Source organism: Mustela nivalis (genome assembly GCF_964662115.1).
Source record: "Mustela nivalis genome assembly, chromosome: 3".
Taxonomy (NCBI): domain Eukaryota; kingdom Metazoa; phylum Chordata; class Mammalia; order Carnivora; family Mustelidae; genus Mustela; species Mustela nivalis.
In genome coordinates this window covers 58,182,320-58,203,157 of record NC_139022.1, presented here as the reverse complement: position 1 = coordinate 58,203,157, position 20,838 = coordinate 58,182,320, and the positions used below count along the sequence as shown (strand labels likewise).

Below are 20,838 nucleotides of genomic sequence, written 5' to 3'. Positions count from 1 at the left end.
GAATAACACGATCCAAAAAGCTGTCTTGACTCTTAACCAAGGAAATGGTAAATTCTGGAAGGAAAGTATCATAATAACCAAACAAACTGAAAACACCTTAGCCCAGACCCAGTTACAGTACATGAAGCAGACTATTTTTAACTCTCTATTTGGAAATCTTTTTTCTTTTAGAACTTCCAGTCATTCTACTTAATTGGTCCCTTGAACTTGCCCTTCCTTCGCATGGCCACTGATTCTGTCCTACATCTTTATCACCTTATGAGTAAATTAATCAAGAAAAGTCTAATTGGTCTTCATACATCTAGCACCTCTTCTCGCTAATGCCGAGTTGGCTGTTACAAGATTTAGACTCCCAAATTCACCAAAAATACTGTGCCTTATGCAAAGTAAAACTGATTATTTTCCTAACCAGATCACAAGTTATTTTTCCAACTTTATATTCCAATGCTTCACAATGGACTCCATTATTTCACAAGTTTATTGTGTACTTAATTATTTCCTTGTCTCCGTTCACTCTAATAATGCAACAATATTTCCTTCTGTTTGGTTTTCTCTGTTGCCATGTCCATCTCTCTGCTCCTATCTCCATCTCCTTCTCTTTTTATTCCTGAAGAATAGCTATTCTGTTCTTCAAGTCTAGTTCAAATGTTGGACTTTGAAGTGTTCTTTTCTAACATGAAAACAAATTCTACACTCCTGACAATATACCCCCTTACCATGTGTCTATGTCCTAGCTAGTTGTTTATGGATCTACTGTTTCTACTGTAGAACCTATATGCATTCCTGTAATAAAGCAGTGACCGGCCTTCTTCATTTTTCTGTCTCCAATATCTAACAGTAGATATTCAGTAAGACAGGTTATTGCTTATTTTTGTATTACATATTTTTACACATTTATACATATGCATGCCTGAATTTGGCCTTTTGATCACTTGTACTTTCAAATAAATTCTATTTTTTAGATTTTACATCTGAGATTGTATTAATAAAAGGGAAATGTTGACTGAATTCACAAAAATGGCATCTGTGATTTGTGGTGGGAGGGGCATTAAGGCATGTCATCTCAGCCAGCCTTCTCTTTCTCTGGTAGGTCTCAACTACAGATGGGACTTAATGGCTCCTTAAATACATCCAACATTGATTCTTCCACAGTAGTGCCCAGCCGCCATTTAGCATTTCTGTTGGTAGCTTTCTTACCTGAAATTCATCAACTGTACTAGGAATCCTTACTGGTTTCTTCAGCACAGCAGAACATAAAAACCAGTAGTTTGTTCACGACCACACATAAGTAAGTGCCGAGTTCAAATATTTGCTTTTTTAAGAAAGAGAGTGTGGTAAAATAATATGGTACATAAAACTCAAGTTGGTGAATCAAGTAGCCATTATTTAAAAAGTGGAAGCATATATCCATTGGGAGATTTTACCGAGGCTCCGTCCTGTCTAGGGAAAAGGTTTAGTTATGTGTTCCATTGTGCCAAGGACAGACTGGTTCTTTCCAGACACTTACCCTCTGACAGCATGAATAAGTCTCAAGGATGGATAGGCAGTTCGCACTTTCAGTTTATTCTTAAGGATTAATGCATTAACCCACTCCACGTGCTTCTCTCCTCCTTTGACCATGAAAGCAGGGATCCAAAGGACACTGTCATTCAGCATGGAAAGTCTATGCACAAATTTTTCTCTGTCACTCTCATTCCGAAAGCCTCCAAATGCTCTTTGTACAACTGATGGGTTCATGGTAATAAAATCTGATTTAGTTCCCACATCTGCAGCAAACTCCACCACGGGGGCTAGATTACACCTGAAGAGGAAAAAATTAACGAACAAATGAAAAATAAATACGAAACAGTCACTCCTAAAATGGGGTGCGCATCAAAAGAAGAATGGGGAACAAGCATTTTCTTTTCTCCAGGTTGGGGGGAAAAAAAAAAGATAATCTGCCTGGTAAAATTATATTTCAGAAAGTTACCACACATTCAGGAATACGGTCTTCAACAATGATGTGCTTCCCTAGTATGAGGCTCAAATTGTCAGATTAATTCAACCTATTGTCTGAGAATACTCTTTGCTGTCTGTTATCTTCATAAAACCACATGATATGAATTCCATTCCTAAGAATTGGAACTTGACGTTCCAATCTGCGTGACTTGTCAAGCTTAAGTAGTCTTAACAACTTTATAAACAAATCAACTGAAGGTGGCTTTTCTGTACCCTGAGGTCAACTGAAAGTATAATTCCTTATAGTATTTTCCACATATTTGCAATTGCCCTCTACTGCCCTCAATGGGAAAGGAAAAGTTAGAAAAGTGGAATTATCACATTTAATATGGCTTTTGGAGATGTTAAGTAATTCAGAAAAGCCTTTAAGACCAAGTATCTCTTTCTGTTCTTTTTGAGCACATCCTTCTGATGCCTATTTTCCTTTGCTAACATGCCACATATGCCTTGTGCTTTGTGGAGGAGGGACAGAATCTGATGTCCTGTTCTTTCCACTGAAGCTCCAGGGCCTTACAATGTGCTTGCACCCGATTTTATTCTTGTGACCTGATTTCATTCTTATACTGAAAGGGAGCTCTGACAAGCACCTTGAATTTTGTCTTCAAACAATTTGTGATGCTTCTTTGATTCTACCACACAGATCTTTGGATTCTCAACATAAAAGATAGCTTAAAATATTTTTAATTTGCTAAAAACAAGGCAAGTTTTAGTTAGTTAATAAGTGAAAAGTCAGATTTGTAACAAACAAGAGTTTGCTAATTTGGAAAAAAATCATTTACATCTATTCAGTCTACCCCTTCAAGAAAACACACACGCATACATGCACACGATTTCTTTTTCTCTCCTTGTATCAGCCTTTAATGAAAAAGAGAAATAAACTGATTTATCCTTTCTGTATTTTTGCAGGTCTGACTGCATTATGAAAGTTTCTCACAATATTCTTCCTTGTGCTCTTTGCCACTTTAATTAAGCTCTCAAACAAGTTAGATTTAATTAAAGAGTAAAGTGCGTGCTCTGCTATTAAAAATACTGGCTTGTGTATCTTTCCTTATTTCTTTTAATTAATATATCTTATTACTTTCTAGATCTCTGACAGCATTTAGCCACCACAACAAACACCTCACACAATTAAGCAAAGTCTACATTATTTAGGACGAGGTCCTCAGAGAAAAAACACAACAACAGAAAAATAACATCACATTATTTAGAAACAATTTTTAAGTTATATATATTTAATTATACCCCCATATCATATGATACAGTTTTTGTTCTAGCCATGATCTGTACATTATATGAGACTAGGTATTATTCATTCCCATCAGAGTAAGAATATTATGAATGGGACTGCCTTGGAAAATAGCTACATGTGAACAGAAGCCAAAATGAACATCTTACTGTGGAATTCACGGAAGATCGAGGACATGCTAATTTTTCAAGTCCAAAACGGTATTCCATACCAACTTTAAAAATAATCTAAAATTCTAACTAAGTTAAATATGAGATGGATTTGGATACTGTGGGGAAAATGCATTTTGAACATCACTATTACAGACACTATTACAGACACTTCTCAGGTAAAAATAGACAACACTTGTTAATGTTAGAGTTAACATGATATTATCTTTCCACTAAAACAATTCCTCAGCAATTCTTTTCAGAGGATTTCTATGATAGAAAATTACATCTATATTTCATTTTCTCTAGAACTATAAGAATAATCAGAGCCAACCTAGTTGAGCAGAACAAAAATAACATTCTGCTGCATTATCTTTTCAGGGGGGAAAAAAGTCACTTGATTACGATTTTCATTACTTTTTCTTATCACTTATTGAAAAATGCCTTTACTCCCATGTTGGTTAACACTTCAGGATTTTAGGATTGACTTTTAGGATTGACTCAGCATGCTCCTAAAACATAACTGTCTGGCCACGTGTCTTTTAAGAACTAACAAGAGACTCATCAGTGAAATTGGATATTGAAAGACAGGTACTTTCCACTAGGAAGCAAAAGTAAACTAGGAGAATAAGAATATTTCTGGAGAACAGTATTGATCTGGGAGACAAACCAATATATACGATGCAAAGAATGCTAAGTGATTGTATTGCTAACTAAAAGAGCACCAGGAGATCAAAGAGTAATTGATTCACATGAACTTGACTGAAGAGTTTTTATGACCTAAGCATAGCCCAATCAAGCTTTGTGAGGAATGGAAACAGAGGTACTGAAAATAGCATGACAGAGGGACACATCCTAAAATACAATGTATGCTAGCTCTAGGAGTCATTTTCCTTGGGATTATTATGTCTAATTTTTCAGTGGAAGGAAAGATTAACATTGTGTCCACATGTGGTCAGTGAATTAACTACTCTGTAGTTGAGTCAGATATTTAGTCATATAATTAGCTGAATGCCACATAATCAGGGCAAGCATTAAGAAACCCAAAATAACCAACCAGCTGTGTCACACTCCAGCAATTCAGTAGACTTATTGTGAACTTCATAGCGTTACTAGTAGTAAACTGCTGATTGAGCAAGATTATGAATAGATGTGCAATCAAACATTCTTCCTCTTTCTCTTTAAAAATCTTCTTAGGGATTATAATACTCAAAAGTATCCAGAATGTGTAGTAAGCATTTATGAATTAACATATTATTTCACATGTTATTCTTAATCCCATAAAACTGACAAGTGGCCAATTTTTAAATGATGGATTTTTGTAAGTCAAAACTACAGAGTACATAAGAGTATTTAAGACACTCACCCTCTATTTATTTGGCCACATTAAATTTTTGTACTGTCCAACTATTTTTGACATATATGAAAACATATATTCAGAATTAGGAATGTAGGCCAAACCCCTGTTTACTCTAAGCTGTCCAATTTTAAATTTATTTGTGTTTATTTTCCATCATTAAAAACCTGCAGGAATGTACTCTAGACCTCTGAAATTTCTTCTGTGATCACACACCAGATGGGATCGCCTCTCAACATTTCTTTTACGCAGAATTGAAGATAGAAACGTTCATTTCTTTCAAGGCTATATAAAATGTTTTAAAGTAATTTTCATTTTAATTCATTTAGGTTTAAGGAAAGAACTGCTTATTTCGCGTATAACACCTAAGGAATTCCCTAGGAAGGTGTGTCTCTTAGGTGTGTCAACATTCTCTGCATTTCCCTTAAGTATCAGCCCAACAGTCAAGCAACTAGGAGGTCCCCCTTCCAATAGCTCAGCAGATAGGTCTTGAGAGTTCATTGTGCAAATACTATATACTAAATGTTCAGAATTCTTTTTCCAACTATTTTACTATTTGTGCTATTTTACAATGATAGAATCTGGCCAAAAAATAATCTTGACCATTATTTAGTCATATCAGTAAGATAATGTTCATTCATTTAGCCATACATTTATTCATCCCATGATGTGTGTTATACACTTATGCTAGCTATAGCATACTAAGTCATCCGAGATACTAAGCTAAGACCTTAGTATATCACAGTGTGCACTGTGATACAGGAGGTTGTTAATTACTTCTTTACACATATAACACAGATTAAATGAGAAGAAAACAATAATGAGTAAATTACAGACCATTCTCTATTGTTTTTCACCACTTAATGTTTAAACAAGTTCCAAACACCTCATTAACACCTTTTTACTCTTTTGGCCGGGTCTCACTGTATGTGTATTTCTCTATATTAACACTGAAATCTTTAAGCCTAAACCATCATTACCAAGAGAACCACATTTAACAACAGACCATGAAATGGGAGATAGCCTCTTCTCTTTTCTCCCCTCAGGAGAAGCTTTTGGTTCTTAACTGCTCTCTTCCTGCTTTTGAGCTTGAAGAGCCAAGAGAACAAAGACTCTGATACCTGCCCTCTGCCCACACACCCCAGGTTTTGTGGTTAACCTCTCCCGGTGGCTAAGGGAAGCTAACTAAAATATGCAGCCTATTAGTTTTTCTGACTTTCTCAAGTGAGCGTAGTAGGCCCTAAATAGACCTGAAACCAATTATTTTTTGCAATGCTTTGAGGTAAGGAGTTGTATTATCTCCACTTCAGACATGAGAAACGAAGGTCAGAGTGGTTAAGAAACATGTCCAAGGACACAGTGCATATAAAAGAAAAGCACAACTCTTTAAGAATGACTTTAGGACAGGAGTTTTCATTGACACTGCTTACACGTGTGATTTGGTTCAGAACCAGAGGAAATGTCAGTATGCTCATGCTTCACCCCAACCTTCCTGTAGGAGAAAGAGTGCAGATTCCCAGGATTTAAGCACATGACACAAGTCCACTTGGCCACGATGTTCCCCAAATCCTCTGAGCAGTTATTAAGCAAAGGGTTTTAAGTATCTAAACCATAAAAATAATACTTACACCTCAGATATCTTGAAGGAGAGGATTTTTAAAATGCTGACAAAAGGATTAAATACCAAATTGATGTGCTGTTTTGAAATATGAAGCATAGGATTATTAGTTAATTCATACATGGCATACCTTTATGTAGTAAACAAAGTGCAAGGAATAAGAGATAAAATATGTTGAAGATCTGCACTGCAGTGTGGTGAATGGCTACAGAAATACAGAAACACACATACACATATCACATTTTGTGCTTGCTGATCAGTAACAATTAATGAAACGCTCAGCTTGACAGAAATAAATACAAATGACACTTATGTCATGAAAATAACTAAGTGACAAAACAAGAAATTTTTTCACAAACGCAGATTTGTTTACATAACTGGCAAAGGTGGGAAGAACAGTGCTCTATTATTTCTAGGGAAATCACAGAATAAAAAAAAAATTTCAAACTCATTCTAAAAGACAAAGATGAATACTGAGAATTGTGTTAGGCTATGTCATTCCCACATTTCTGCCAAAACCAAAGTGGAGTTATCGAGCAAAGCTGCTATAACTACACAGATATTATTTAATGACTTAGTTTTTTGGGGTGAGGGATGGGGAAGCTATGCTAATGAATGGATATGTTGTGCTGAAATCAAATCAAATATTACATATGTACCTACTATGTATTCAATTATAGTTTAAACTTTAAGAATAAAAGGTATTTAGTTTCTGCCCTCAGCCATCATTTAAATGGTAGCTATGTGGGCACTGCTGTTCACATCCCAATCAGTGTCACCTCAGACAAGTTAAACTCTCTTGAGTTGCAACTTTTTCTATAAATCAGGCTATTAACACTGACTGAAATGCAACTGAGAAAATTAAAAAAAAAAAAAACAATATCTGAGTTTCCTCTCAGCATTGCTTGGTTAGAGTTGGTAATAATTATTAGCTAATGGTAATCATTTTTTTTTAAATGCCCTTTCCTTTTGCAACCTATTGTGAGAGACAAAGGAATGGATGCAGGGAAATTAAAGAGTGTGTCAGAAAGGAAAAACTTACAGAGCAAGAGTGTATGTGGGGGGGTGTTTAAAAAAAGGTTTATTTGGGTTCCTGGGTGGCTCAGTGGGTTGAGCCGCTGCCTTCGGCTCAGATCATGATCTCAGGGTCCTGGGATGGAGTCCCGCATCGGGCTCTCTGCTCAGCGGGGAGACTGTTTCCTCCTCTCTCTTTCTGCCTGCCTCTCTGCCTACTTGTGATCTCTCTCTGTCAAATAAATAAATAAAATCTTTTTAAAAAAAAAAGGTTTATTTATAGCACACTTAAACCATTTTGTCTGGAATTCAGCCATCTTCCTCCCCCACCACCACCAAAACTAATTGGGATTTGAATGGTTGATTTAATGACTGATGAAGAATCTTTTGAACATTAGACAATACAAGTCTATTTTCATAGGCAATATGAAAACAGAATAACTCATAGACATGGCCAAGTGTACTTAAGAAAGAGAATATGACACATATATTCAGGAAAAACTAGAATAAAATTTTGCAATTAGGACTTTGACACAATTCTTATATAAGGTAGTGAAGATCTTTCATTATGACAGTAAGAAAAATAATAGCTAAGTTTTACCGAGTACTCATTATGTGCCAGAAATTGTTCTATTTGCTTGGCATGTAATATCAAATGCAGGTCTCAAACTAATCCTATGAGACAGGCACTATCATTATGCTTCTCCATTGATGAATAAACTGAGTTGTGGTAAGCTGTATGCATTTACAAAACTTGTAAGGAGTAAAGAAAGGTTTTAAGCTCTTCATATTGTGCATCTAATAATTCATGTGAATGTAAAGGAAGAACTAGACAAATTGAGCCAGATACCTTGGTCTCAAGTTCAGTTGCATTTAAATGTGATACAGCTATGTCTATCATCTCAGTGATTTCACTGATTGACGTGTCTGGTCAGAAGGTCTGGCTGGCTAAGGGAAGTGAGGAAGTCACATCCTTCCTCACCCTACCATAAACACTCTTCACCAAAGGTGGAGGTTGGATGGGAGAACACGACAGACCCAGCATTCCGAGGTGACTCCTTGGCAGCAAGGATATATAAATAGCTGTGCTCCTCTGAAAAACCACCTAAGCAAGTAAACATGAAAAGGAATGAGAAGGGGGGGGAGGTTAGTTCTGAGATTTCCTACCAGAAGATTATTGAAGGAAGGTGAGGTAATTCAAATGTGATGTACATAAGCTAAGGAAGGAAAGGGAGGGAGGGAGGAAGAAATGAAGGAAGGAGGGGGAAATGGAAGGAAAGAAGACAGCAGAGAAATGGTATCATTTAAAAGCACAGGACAAAAATTCAAAATGAGACCCTATGGTAAAATTCTCGGACTACATTTTTTTCCCTAAAATAGGGAAATTGTCCTAGGTGAGAATGAGAAGAAAAGTTTAATTTTGAGTTTAATTTTGAAATAAATACACCGAACTATTCAGGTATTCATTTTCTTTTTCTACTGAAGCTTTATTTCATAGAAAGTGTTCTCATTATGAAAAACTACTTATGGACAAGTGTTATGGCTGCAAGGACAAATATCCTCAATGTTCCTAAAAATAATGAGAGGATACTGAAATGATCTCAAAGTAATATAGAAAGTACTAGAAGGCTATCAGTAATTTTAACAAATTCAAATGTCATATAAAATACAAATATCTCGGGGCACGTGGGTGGCTTCTTGGGTTAAGCATCTGCCTTCACCTCAGGTCATGATTTCAGGGTCCTGGGATGAGCCTCTCTTTTGGTTCCCTGCTCAGCGGGGAGTCTGCTTCTCCCTCTCCCACTGCTCCCCCTACTTATGCTCTCTCTGTCTCAAATAAGCAAAAAATAATAATAATAATAAAAAATCTTAAAAAAACCAACAACAACAAACAAATATCTCCTCTTATATAAAGCACTTTTAAAAAGGCTCAAATATGCAAACTTATTCCAAGACTTTAGTTCTGGACAATATTTTGACTCAACACGCCTCTGCCTAGACTCCCACAGTTAACTTTAGCACAGGAAGAGACAAGAGTCTGGGAGATCAGGAAGGGTGGAGAGGCAGCTTTTCACTTTGCCATTTTTAATCAATTCTCAACCTTGACATCTGTCATTCTTCCTCTTGGAGCCTACCTCATTTTGAGTAGTACGAATATTTAGAAGTCATTACCTTTCTTCAGGAAAGAATAAAAAAATAAAAGGAATAAAGGGAACAATAGGAGAAGTAAAGAGAAAGGACAGATATTGGAAGGACAATGACTAAAAACTATATTTTTCTCAAGTAAGAAAAACTCTCCCAGCCTCTGGTGGTCAATGATGGTTGTCTGTACTAAACAATACATTGGAAGGGGTTTTGACTGCTGTTCTCTATCTGGGGCTTGATAATACACTTATAAAAGTTCATAAACTTACTGAGCATTGTTAAAAAACCTGTCATTATACTACACAGATTTTAAAGGAATTTAAATATAATTTACTAATGTCAGCCTTTATCATAATGAAGAATTTGCATATGATTGCTTTTTCATAAAAATAAATATGGAATATAGATAGGGTAGCGAGACTAATATTTACTTCAATTATTGTAAATGTTTCTTGAAATTGCACATAGAATGAATACTAAGCAACCCATCTAAAAATAACATTTTTAAATATTTAAAAATAATTAAAATATTTAAAATATTTAAAAATATTTAATATTTTAAAATATTTTTAAATATTTTAATTATTTTTAAATATATTTAATATAAATTATTATTTTAAAATAATCATTTTTAATTCTCTGAAGAGGGTGTACAGAGAAAATTATGGCGGTTGTTGAGAAATTCCTTATTCATTGTCTTGAGTGAAAAACAAAACAACAAAAAACAAAACAGAACAAAACACACCATGACTGGTATATCTAAGACTAGGGGTTTGCAAACCAAGTAAGAATTCTTAAGAGTATATATGCTCATAGAGCGCCTGGGTGGCTCAATGGGTTAGAGCCTCTGCCTTTGGCTCAGGTCATGATCCCAGAGTCCTGGGATCAAGCCCTGCATCAGGCTCTCTGCTCAACAGGGAGCCTGCTTCCCTTCCTCTCTCTGCTTGCCTCTCTGCCTACTTGTGATCTCTGTCAAATAAATAAATAAAATCTTTAAAAAGAAAAATAAAGAGAACTCTTGTCATAATCAGGGGAACTGGGCCACTCTACTATTGTTTTACAGAGGAAAGAACTGATTCAGCATGAAATTATGTCCTTAAAAACATGTTGTGCATTAAAAAGAAACAAACAGGATTCATGAAATATTATGGCTGATATTTTCACCATTCACACCTGAAAACCATGGCAGAAAAACCATTAACTTTTTCTCTTTGCACTTCATGGTGTTAATAAACAATATACATTATGGTCATTTCAGTAGCTTGGTAAATACATCTGAGTTTTTGAACTTTTAGTGATTACACTATCAAATTTGTCACAGCAACAGAGCTTTGACATTTAATTTTCTCATTTAAGAAAATAAAAAAAATATTTTGATTTGTCATTATAAATTATGAATGTATTTTTTCCTTTCATTTTTTTGAAAGTATAACCAAAGATTGAAAATGATTTCTAATTAGTACATATGATTTATTCAACACTTGGTCCTGGAAAGACAGTTGGTATAATGCTCAGAGGATTTAGGCATTCTGGTACCAATCAAGTATACAGAAGTATTGTCAAATTATGAGTGAATAAAAATGAATGTTTTATTTCCTGATATAACAGAATAGGACAAGGCACCTTCACATTCATTAAATCATATTTATTCTAAGTAGAACTTTCTCATACTTTATTTATTTTAATTTTATTTTAATTATTTTTTAAAAGATTCTATTTATTTGTTTGACAGAGAGAGACACAGAGAGAGAGGGAACACAGGCAGGGAATGTGAGAAGCAGCAGGCTTCCCTCGGAGAAGGGAGCCTGATGCGGGGCTCCATCCCAAGACCCTGGGATCATGACCTGAGCCAAAGGCAGACACTTACTGACGGAGCCACCCACGCACCCCTCACACTCTATTTTAGTAGAAAGTCACATTCTGACTTGGCTGAAAGACCTTCATCTCCATAATTGTTTTATCCTCCACATCTGATTCAAAAAGTTCCTTTCAGAAGATCTCTCCTGAATATATTTTTTTCTATTCCCACTGATATTTTCTCAACTTAGCTTATGTACAACTATGTCTCTTTCAACTATTGTTGCAACAATTTGTTAATTATTTTCAAACTACTAGAAAGACCCACAGGTGGATCATGAATTGTATTTAGGGTCACTGATCAGCAATTTTTAAAGAATGCGAAAGAACAGAATGGATTATAATTGAAAACAACAGTGTTTCCGACACATAATTTTATGAAGATTTGTTGAAGTGTGTGTGTGTGTGTGTGTGTGTGTGTGTGGTATAACAGCAATAGCAATGGAAGCCGTAGTAGGAGTGTAACATGATATAAGCTCTATTTCTTACTACGCAGCTTTATTAAATAGAATTGAAAAACACTGCTTTAACCAGTTCTTTAACACAGACTCCATATTATTCTGCTTCAAAGATGTTATCATCTTGTTAAAATGCACATTTTTAAAATTTTAAAAAAAATTGTTAAATTGTTTAATGTAAATTCAATTAGCTAACACGTAGTACATCATTAGTTTTTTTTTTAATTTCTTTTCAGCGTAACAGAATTCATTGTTTATGCACCACACCCAGTGCTCCATGCAATATAAAATGCACATTTGATCACACTGTCATACTAATCAAAAAATATTTAGTGATATCAGTCCAGGGCTTTCATAACTTGTCCCTACCCTTACTTTTCATAATTTTCTTTCCGCAAGCCCACTGCCTATATTAGATCTGAGTGGCTACAGACCACTCCATGTAGTCTATATCTTGTCTATGTCTTTTATTTATGATCATGTCTCTGCCTGAAATGACCTCCCTCTCCAAGACCACTGCATTGTTCTAAAGTATTTACTCGTATCTTTTTTCTACCAGACATGAAAAGCTATCATCATATTTAGGTGCTTGATTGGGTTCACACCTTTAATGAAATTAGTAGAGCCACCATAATAATAATGAGAGTTACTCTTTGTATTCTGTGTATGTGAACTGGTTACCTGTGTATGGGGTATTTGATCTCTCAGTCTTTTAAGAACACTGCTGATGCTCTAAACTAGAACCTGAACACACACAGTGCTAAGTCAGAGGTTAACCCAACTCTGAAAAATGGGCAATTTTGCTTGACTATTTCACCATTTAATGACTCTTCTTTTGGTGTGATGATACACACCAAAGAATCTAGACTGGGCCCTCAGGCTGTCAGTTTGTGAACTCCGCACCAAATCTCCTGATATCGTACAATCACTTCAATCTTTATTTTTAACATGTTAGTTGTGTTACACATGTTAAAGATGTCTCAGTAGAAATATGATATAGTGTATGTTTTACAGCTGAGCTAAGGAAAACAAAAGGTGCGGTACTAATAAGTATGTGTTAAGATGAAAACTGGGTTTCAACTGTAACTGTTAAAATATTAACTGTTAGAAATCATGCTAGTTAAAACAGACCAATATTGAAATAAAAATCAGCATTTTAAGTTGGAATTATTTAACCTGAAACAAGAAAGGTGATCTGTTCCACTGATGTACCTATTTTAGGTAACTGATGTTTCCTGTAAGCAAAGCCATTGTCGTTCAAAACAAGTTAGGAAGACTGGAGAAGTTCTAAAGTCATAGTGTTTTTTTCATTCTGATTTTTTAAAACACCTCTAAGTCAGAATTTACTCAGAAGAGTTAGCACATGGGGATTAGTGGAAACAAGAAACTACAGTGTTTATTGTTCTTCCAATTGTTAGGATTCCTCCTCCTTTATTAATACATAACAACTTTCAGTTTGTGGTTTGTAAAAATGAAACTCCCAGTTCTCCCTTAACCAAATAGTGTTCTGCTTTTTAACGTAAAATACTGAGGCAAGCTTAAAAGTCTATTATGCATTAAAATTGCCCAAGACTTAGAAATATCTTCATCAGATAACTAAAGAATAGATCAGAAATATCATAAACAGAAAAGGTTCCAAATTAAGCATACCAATATTAATAGTTCTCTTCCAAGTTACATATAGAAAGTCACACCTGGGGAATTTGAAAAATTGAAGTGAGGGCCAAGATATGCATATATTCATGTTAAAAAGCTAAGGATTATTATTAATGATCCTGATCATTGAAACTAAAAAGCACAAAAAGCACATTGACACAATACTTTGATAAGACGATGTGCAAAAAGAATAATGACAAGAATATCCATAAATATACAACATTCTTGGAAAGGGAATTATTGTTCCTGTTCCACATAGAACTATCTTAAAACTCAGTTCCATTCATTTTTATAATTAATTCCTTCTGTCTCACTGGCAGCAACACTTTGTTCTTAGCTCTATGTTTACAGAAACAGTGCTACTTTCTTACCCCTCTATCTCCTCCACCAGACTGCAAACTCCTAATAGAACAGACTATGTAATGTATCTTTATTTCCCCTAATATCTACGGCAGTCCCTCAGGATTTGGCGTCTACTGACTGCTTGACAACTGTTTGTCGAATAAAATAATATTTGTTGAAATAATGTGACAAATTAATGGAACTACTGTTTATATTTTTAAACTTCAAATAACTGTTTTGATTTTTTTAAATCATCATATTTAAGAGCCACCCATTTATGCCAAAGATGACACTAGAACTCAAAAAATAATTATGGGACTCTAAGTTTGAACTTCGTTCCTGAACAAGTGATGAGTCACAGTAAAAAAAATCATTCTCGGGGCGCCTGGGTGGCTCAGTGGGTTGGGCCACTGCCTTTGGCTCAGGTCATGATCTCAGGGTCCTGGGATCGAGTCCCGCATCGGGCTCTCTGCTCGGCAGGGAGCCTGCTTCCTCCTCTCTCTCTGCCTGCCTCTCTGCCTACTTGTGATCTCTCTCTGTCAAATAAATAAATAAAATCTTTAAAAAAAAAATCATTCTCAAGTTTTTATTAGATGACCGTGCTTTTGACATGTTCAATCTGATAATCTATTTAATTCATTAAATATAAGAGCTATCAGTTATTGCCTTTTGTCATATATCATTTATATATAAGTTATTCAAATTTTACAGAACATTCATATAATAATGCTATATGTAATCATGTTTTACAAATGAGGAGGAAAAACCTTCAGTTTACACATCTTCAAGCTGGGATTTAAACCCAACCTTGAATCTAACATACTGCAAATACAAAAGAACGTCACACTCGTGGTGAGCATAGCATAATGTATAAACTTGTTGAATCACTATGCTGAACACTTGAAATTAATGTAATGTTATGTGTCAACTGTACTTCAATAAATAAATAAACAAACAGGAAGGTACAAATAAAACTGAGGTAAATGAAACAAAACAACATGAATCCAAAATTTATAGCACAATCTCAAAGTTTCAAATGATTCTGATTATCCAAAACATATATTCTCTCTTTTACACACACATGTACACACACATACTATGCTTGTCATTAATGAGAAAACACTCAAAACTACAGACTACAAAACTCTGTAAGTTGAGGTTTTATGTATTGTTTAAAAAATACACACACACACACACATTTCATGCCCAAAATCACTCGGGTAGTCTTACAGCTGGAACATGAGTTCAACTCTTCAAACTCCCAGTATATTAACTTTCCCATCTATACTCCAGATTTTTAACATTTCTTTAAATTTTTAAAAATTTTTTGAAAGTAAAACTGGTTTTGTTCCCAATTTAAAAACAGTTCTTATGTCCATTGCTTGGGGAAATGGATACACACACACACACACACACACACACACACACACACACACAATCACTACCAAAAACAGAAATTAAGCTAATACAAACATGAAACACTTTTAAGTCTCCCTCTAAAAGGTAATCACTGTTAACATTTAGTACTATACTGACTGCTAATATTCTAAAAAATATATATATAAAAAAATATTTCCAGTAATGGCATAAGTCAATATACCGAAAAGATTTTGTGGTTCCAAGAACTCTGGTGGATGCCAGTAAAGTAGATTTGGGAAGTGGAAGGTCTTAATCTCTTAGAAAAACGTCAGGGTCCTTTCCCCAAAACTATACTAAATGATGTCGATGTAAAACAGCTTCTCTCTCCCTTTTGATAATACTCATATTTACTGGTTCTTCTTTATTTATTCTTTATGTACCATGACTTCCCAAGGCCCTGACATCATTACATTTACAAAAATCCATATGAATCATTAAAACTTGGTTTTGTTTTTCTTTTGCTAAGAAGTGATACTCTTCTCCTGATTTTGAGGCTTAACATTTGCTTGCAATCATCAGGAGGAAAAGCAACACTCCTGGACCAAAGGAAACAAAAGCCAGACTACAGGATGCAGTATTAAGTAGAAAATGTTATTTCTACAAAATGAACTGATGAGAAGGAAATTTATTCACAAAATATGGCAACAGAAGGAAAAAAAATTGAAACAACTCTGCAAGTTGACAGGACCTATTCCAAAGGTGTCTACTGAATCATAAGAAAATAGAGTCATAGAGTTTCAGAGCCTGAAAGAAATTTATGAGACCATATAGTTCAACTGCCTCATTTGGCATATTGAGAACCTGAAACCCAAAGTGATTTATATTACTTGTTCAAAGTCACACAGCTATATTTAGAGCCAATGTCCGCAGGAGGATCCAGGTTTCTGAACTCTCAAATGAGTATTATTTTAATTATACTTCATGGGAGAAAACGTAACTGCTTAGCAACAATGACCATTTAACGGCAAATATTTACATCTTCTGTGACCTAGGTCACAGATATAATTTCATACCATGAATATACTACAAATACATTAATCTTAAACCATCAGAAGGAATAGAAGTTTACATTTATTGAATAAATAATTTGTACTTGGGTTTATATTAGTCGGTTTCACACATCTCATTTTATTTCTATATCCACAAAAAATAGAAGGTGAGGACTATTTTCTTCATATTAAATGTGAAGAAACCATGTCTTGGAGAAGTAAATAAATCAGTTAAAGTTGAATATATATATATATATATATTAAATGGAAAAGCTGGAACTTGAAATCAGATCCACCTGATTTAAAGATTTATCTCACTTGATTAAAGTGTTAATTCCCTTGAAACAAAAGATCTCAGTCCCCCCCTCACTTATCTGGACTTAGAATATTCTGGCATACTTTTGGCACACAGTGAATAGACTTTATTTTTAAGATTTTATTTATTTGAGAGAGAGGGAGAGAGTCGGGGCAGGGGCAGCAGGAGAGGGAGAGAGAACTCAAGCAGACTGTGTGCTGAGCAACGCAGGGCTCAATTCCAGGACCCAAGATCATGACTTGAGCCAAAGTGAAGGGTTGAACGCTTAGGGATGCCTGGGTGGCTCAGTGGGTTAAAGCCTCCGCCTTCGGTTCAGGTCATGATCTCAGGGTCCTGGGATAGAGCCCTGCATCCGGCTGTCTGCTCAGCAGGGAGCCTGCTTCCTCCTCTCTCTCTGCCTGCCTCTCTGCCTACTGTGATCTCTGTCTGTCAAATAAATAAATAAAATCTTAAAAAAAAAAAAAAGAGTTGAATGCTTAACTGACTGAGCCACCTGGGTCCCCCAACAAGCAAATATTAAAAGAAAAGAATTTTCCACAAGATGGTCCGTAGGTCACAACTGGAGAAACTGTTAAACACTATAAAGTCAGTGTTTATTTTTTATTTCTTTTTTTTTGTCCACTTTTATTAAGATATAGTTGACACATAATATTGTGTAGGTTGAATGTATACAACATGATGATTTGGTGTATGTATATATTGCAAAATACCTGCCAGAACAAGGATTATTAACATATGCATCACCTCATACAGTTACTATTAAGTGTGTGTGTGGTTTTATATGTTTGATCTGTTTTTTAACCTACTTTGAAGAATGGCTAATGCCATTGTGGGATATCAGACATTATAATGGCATTCCTATTCTTTTCTTTTTTCAAGATTATTTATTTGACAGGGAGATAGAGAGAGAGCACAAATAGGCAGAGAGGCAGGTAGAGGAAGAGGGAAAAGCAGACTCTCCGCCCAGGAGGGAGCCCAATGCAGGGTTCGATCCCAGGACCCTGGGATCATGAACTGAGCTGAAGGCAGCTGCCTTATAAACTGAGCCATCCCAGCACCCCTATAATGGCATTCCTATTCTGCTTTACATGCTAAGTCATCAAAATTTGAAATGTACCCTAATAAAGACAATCTCTCACTGGTCTTATTTCAGAGTAAATATACACCTAAAAACCTCTTGATCTAGTACAGCACAAACTATTATTTCTAATTGAAAAATATGTGTTTCCAATCTTTATTTAAAAATAAAATATTAAACTTTGAGAAGGAGTGGAAAAAGCTCTACTGTTGCTTCCTTTCCCAACTTAGTATGTATACTCAGGAAAGTCATTCAAGCTCTCTGTTCTTTGAACAAATAGAGTTTGTTAACCTAAGCTTAACTAATTCAAAGGACCAATGAGAACCAGTTAGGTTTCTTTAAGATTTATTTTTCTGGTATCCAAAAAATGTCAGGTTTTAAAATGGAGCACATTCGTGTTTACTACCATTTGCCTTTTCCAGCTATTACGCAATTCATATTATTTCTTTATTTTCTCAGTTTGCCTTCTACTCTATCCCTACACTGTCTCTATCTTACTCTGCCCCCTCATTATCTCCACCTTTAAAGAGGGCTTCCAGTCGTACCATCTTTATTCCCTTCTTAATTTACCTTTCACCTAGAAATCTTCCTGAAATTTAAGTTGGGTCATGTCATTCCTCTACAGAGTTGCTTTACAGACCAGACTGTGAGCAAAATGAGCCCAATTTCCTTAGCAAGGCACCATGCACCCTGTGTTACCTGTCTCCCAGTCTCGTACTCCAGCCTCACCTGGTTCCATTGGCCCACACAACCTTCTATTCCAGAATGCTGAAACCACCTGCAGACTGGAAAAGCTACTTTCTTCTATGCTCTGGCCCCTTTGTGTATAATGGATACAGTTTGGATTTGGTCTCACTAACTTTTCCCTCCATTCTATATTTACTTTCTCAGTCAACTGAAGTGCTGCTTCTCTCAGGAAATCATCTTGAATCCAGTTTATGTCTCCTCTCCACCTCATTACTAGTCTTACTTCTCTGTACAACTCTAATAAAGCAATTTTCAATGTTATTATTAGTCATTACTTTATCTCCTTCACTAGACCACGATCATTTCAAACTTAGAGACTTGCTTTTCATTTTTGCAGCTCCAATTCCTCATAAGTAGATGGATAAAAGACCGAAGGAGTTAGTTAATAAATTATAAGAAAGATCAAAGTTATGCTATTTATCACTGAAATAATAGGTACTGAAAACTTTCTATTTAATTTTGGGGTAGATATTTTGCCCGTATATCTATTTACAGATGACTTTGTTGAAAAATAGCAAATACTTTAAACCCAAAACTGAAGCCTTATTTAGAAAAAGATCTGTGGAAGGACTGATCACTTGACCATTTGGTAATGCTCAACTGATGTCAGGAAATGATAATTCCCACAACATTATACATTAATATGAGTTATAGCATCTAAGCTTAGTTTATCATCTTACTCTGTCCTATGAGATGGATTTCATCACATTTTGCCTCATCTAGTATCTTCCTTATTGAGTGCTCTTCCTGTTTTTTTCCTTTTATTTATATATTATCATGGTCCTTTAAAACCCCAACAAGAATAAACAAGCCAACAAACTCAAAGGGCCTTTCTTGGACTATAGGATACATTGTAAATCCTTAACAGGGCGTAATGATTCTTCATCATGTAATTTTCAACATACCTTGACATTTCCCCTTCCATACTGTTTCTCATTATGAACCTAACAGTAGACTGATCCCAAACTCTATCTATCCCAAGACCAGGGAAATTATTTACCTTTATGCTTACTGGTCTCTTTGCCTTAGATCCCTCTTTTCCACTTGTTGAATGACAAATCATCCAGATGTACAATTATTTACTTATTTTTATTTGTCATGCTTATAAAATGCTTTGAAACATAAGCAACTGTTCATATTTGGATAGATTCCTAGAACTGGAGTTAGTGAATAAAGAAATACACTACTTGTAAGGTTGGTAGACATTATCAACCTGATTTTTGGGATAGTTACATCGATTTACACAACTGAAAGCATTTCACGGGAAAGCCAATATCAACACAAGTTTGCACTTAATATTAAGAGTTTTAATTTAAAATCCTTGCTAGATTTGCTAGATGAGAAATTGTAATTTTTTAAAATAATGAATTTTTAGAGAATGAGATAAGCATTTTAAGACAATGTTCTAAAATTTAAAATAGTTAACACTTATTTCCATTAAAAAAAAATATCTCTTCTAGATAAAATCTTCTCATCTGGTGGCACCTGGGTGGCTCAGTGGATTAAGCCTCTGTCTTTATCTCAGGTCATGATCTCAGGGTCCTGGGATTGAGCCCTCATCAGGCTCTCTGCTCAGAGGGGAGCCTGCTTCCCCCTCCTCCTTTGCCTGCCTCTCTGCCTACTTGTGATCTCTCTCTCTGTCATATAAATAAATAAAACTTTTAAAAAAAAACTTCTCATCCAAGGAATTATATGACTGGGGGAAAAAAGTTAGAGCTTTACTTCAGATCACAATCCATAATGAAGTCCATATTTGGCTTTAAGTTAAATTTTAAAAATAATAAGAAATTATAAATAATTATAATAAAATGGGAATTCTGATTTTTCCTTAGAAAAAAGATTTTATGATTAATATCAATGGAAATCACAAAGGTAGTTTTATATAAGCTATAAAATTTCATAAATTCAAAATATGAATAAATATTAAGTAAAAACATGGAAGAAATTAAATGGAGTGAATATCGCATATGCAATGGAACTATCCCTAAAGTAGTAAATGGGTATTTTAATCAAAACAAACTTTTAAAAATCTTTCTAATGCCTTGGATCTGGCTCACTACTAGAAACTTCACTGTTTATAGTTAACATTTAAGTTAAGGACAAACATTCTCTGGGATAGTGAAGAGGAAACAATCAAGGCCATTTTTATGAACACACTGAAAAGCAGAAATATTTTTTTCTTTCCCAGAAAGAGTCTATTTTGCTATACGAATTAGCATTCATAGGTCAAGAGGATGATTTAAAGTTTGCCCTAAATTACCCATTGGTGGAGAATCAAGAATTGATTGAGTCATAAAATGCACTGTATCAGTCAAGTCAATTCCTCCATCTTTTTCTTTTTTAAAACATATTATCCCTTCTTTTAGAAAGCTAGATGATCATAAAATAATAAACATTTTTATCTTATTGCTTTAGTTTCCTGAAGAAATGTATGTCTTTACTACAGTTG

General features: G+C 35.0%; 1 protein-coding gene across 2 annotated transcripts in view; it reads right to left on the bottom strand.

Annotated features, from left to right (window-relative positions):
- ST8SIA4 (ST8 alpha-N-acetyl-neuraminide alpha-2,8-sialyltransferase 4) overlaps positions 1-20,838 on the bottom strand; it is a 100,374-nt gene that overhangs the window by 53,346 nt on the left and 26,190 nt on the right. For both annotated transcript variants that reach the window (XM_082723837.1, XM_082723838.1), the window contains exon 4: positions 1,508-1,801. In XM_082723837.1, coding sequence (XP_082579963.1) covers positions 1,508-1,801 — 294 coding nt within the window. The remainder of the gene's footprint in view (positions 1-1,507; positions 1,802-20,838) is intronic.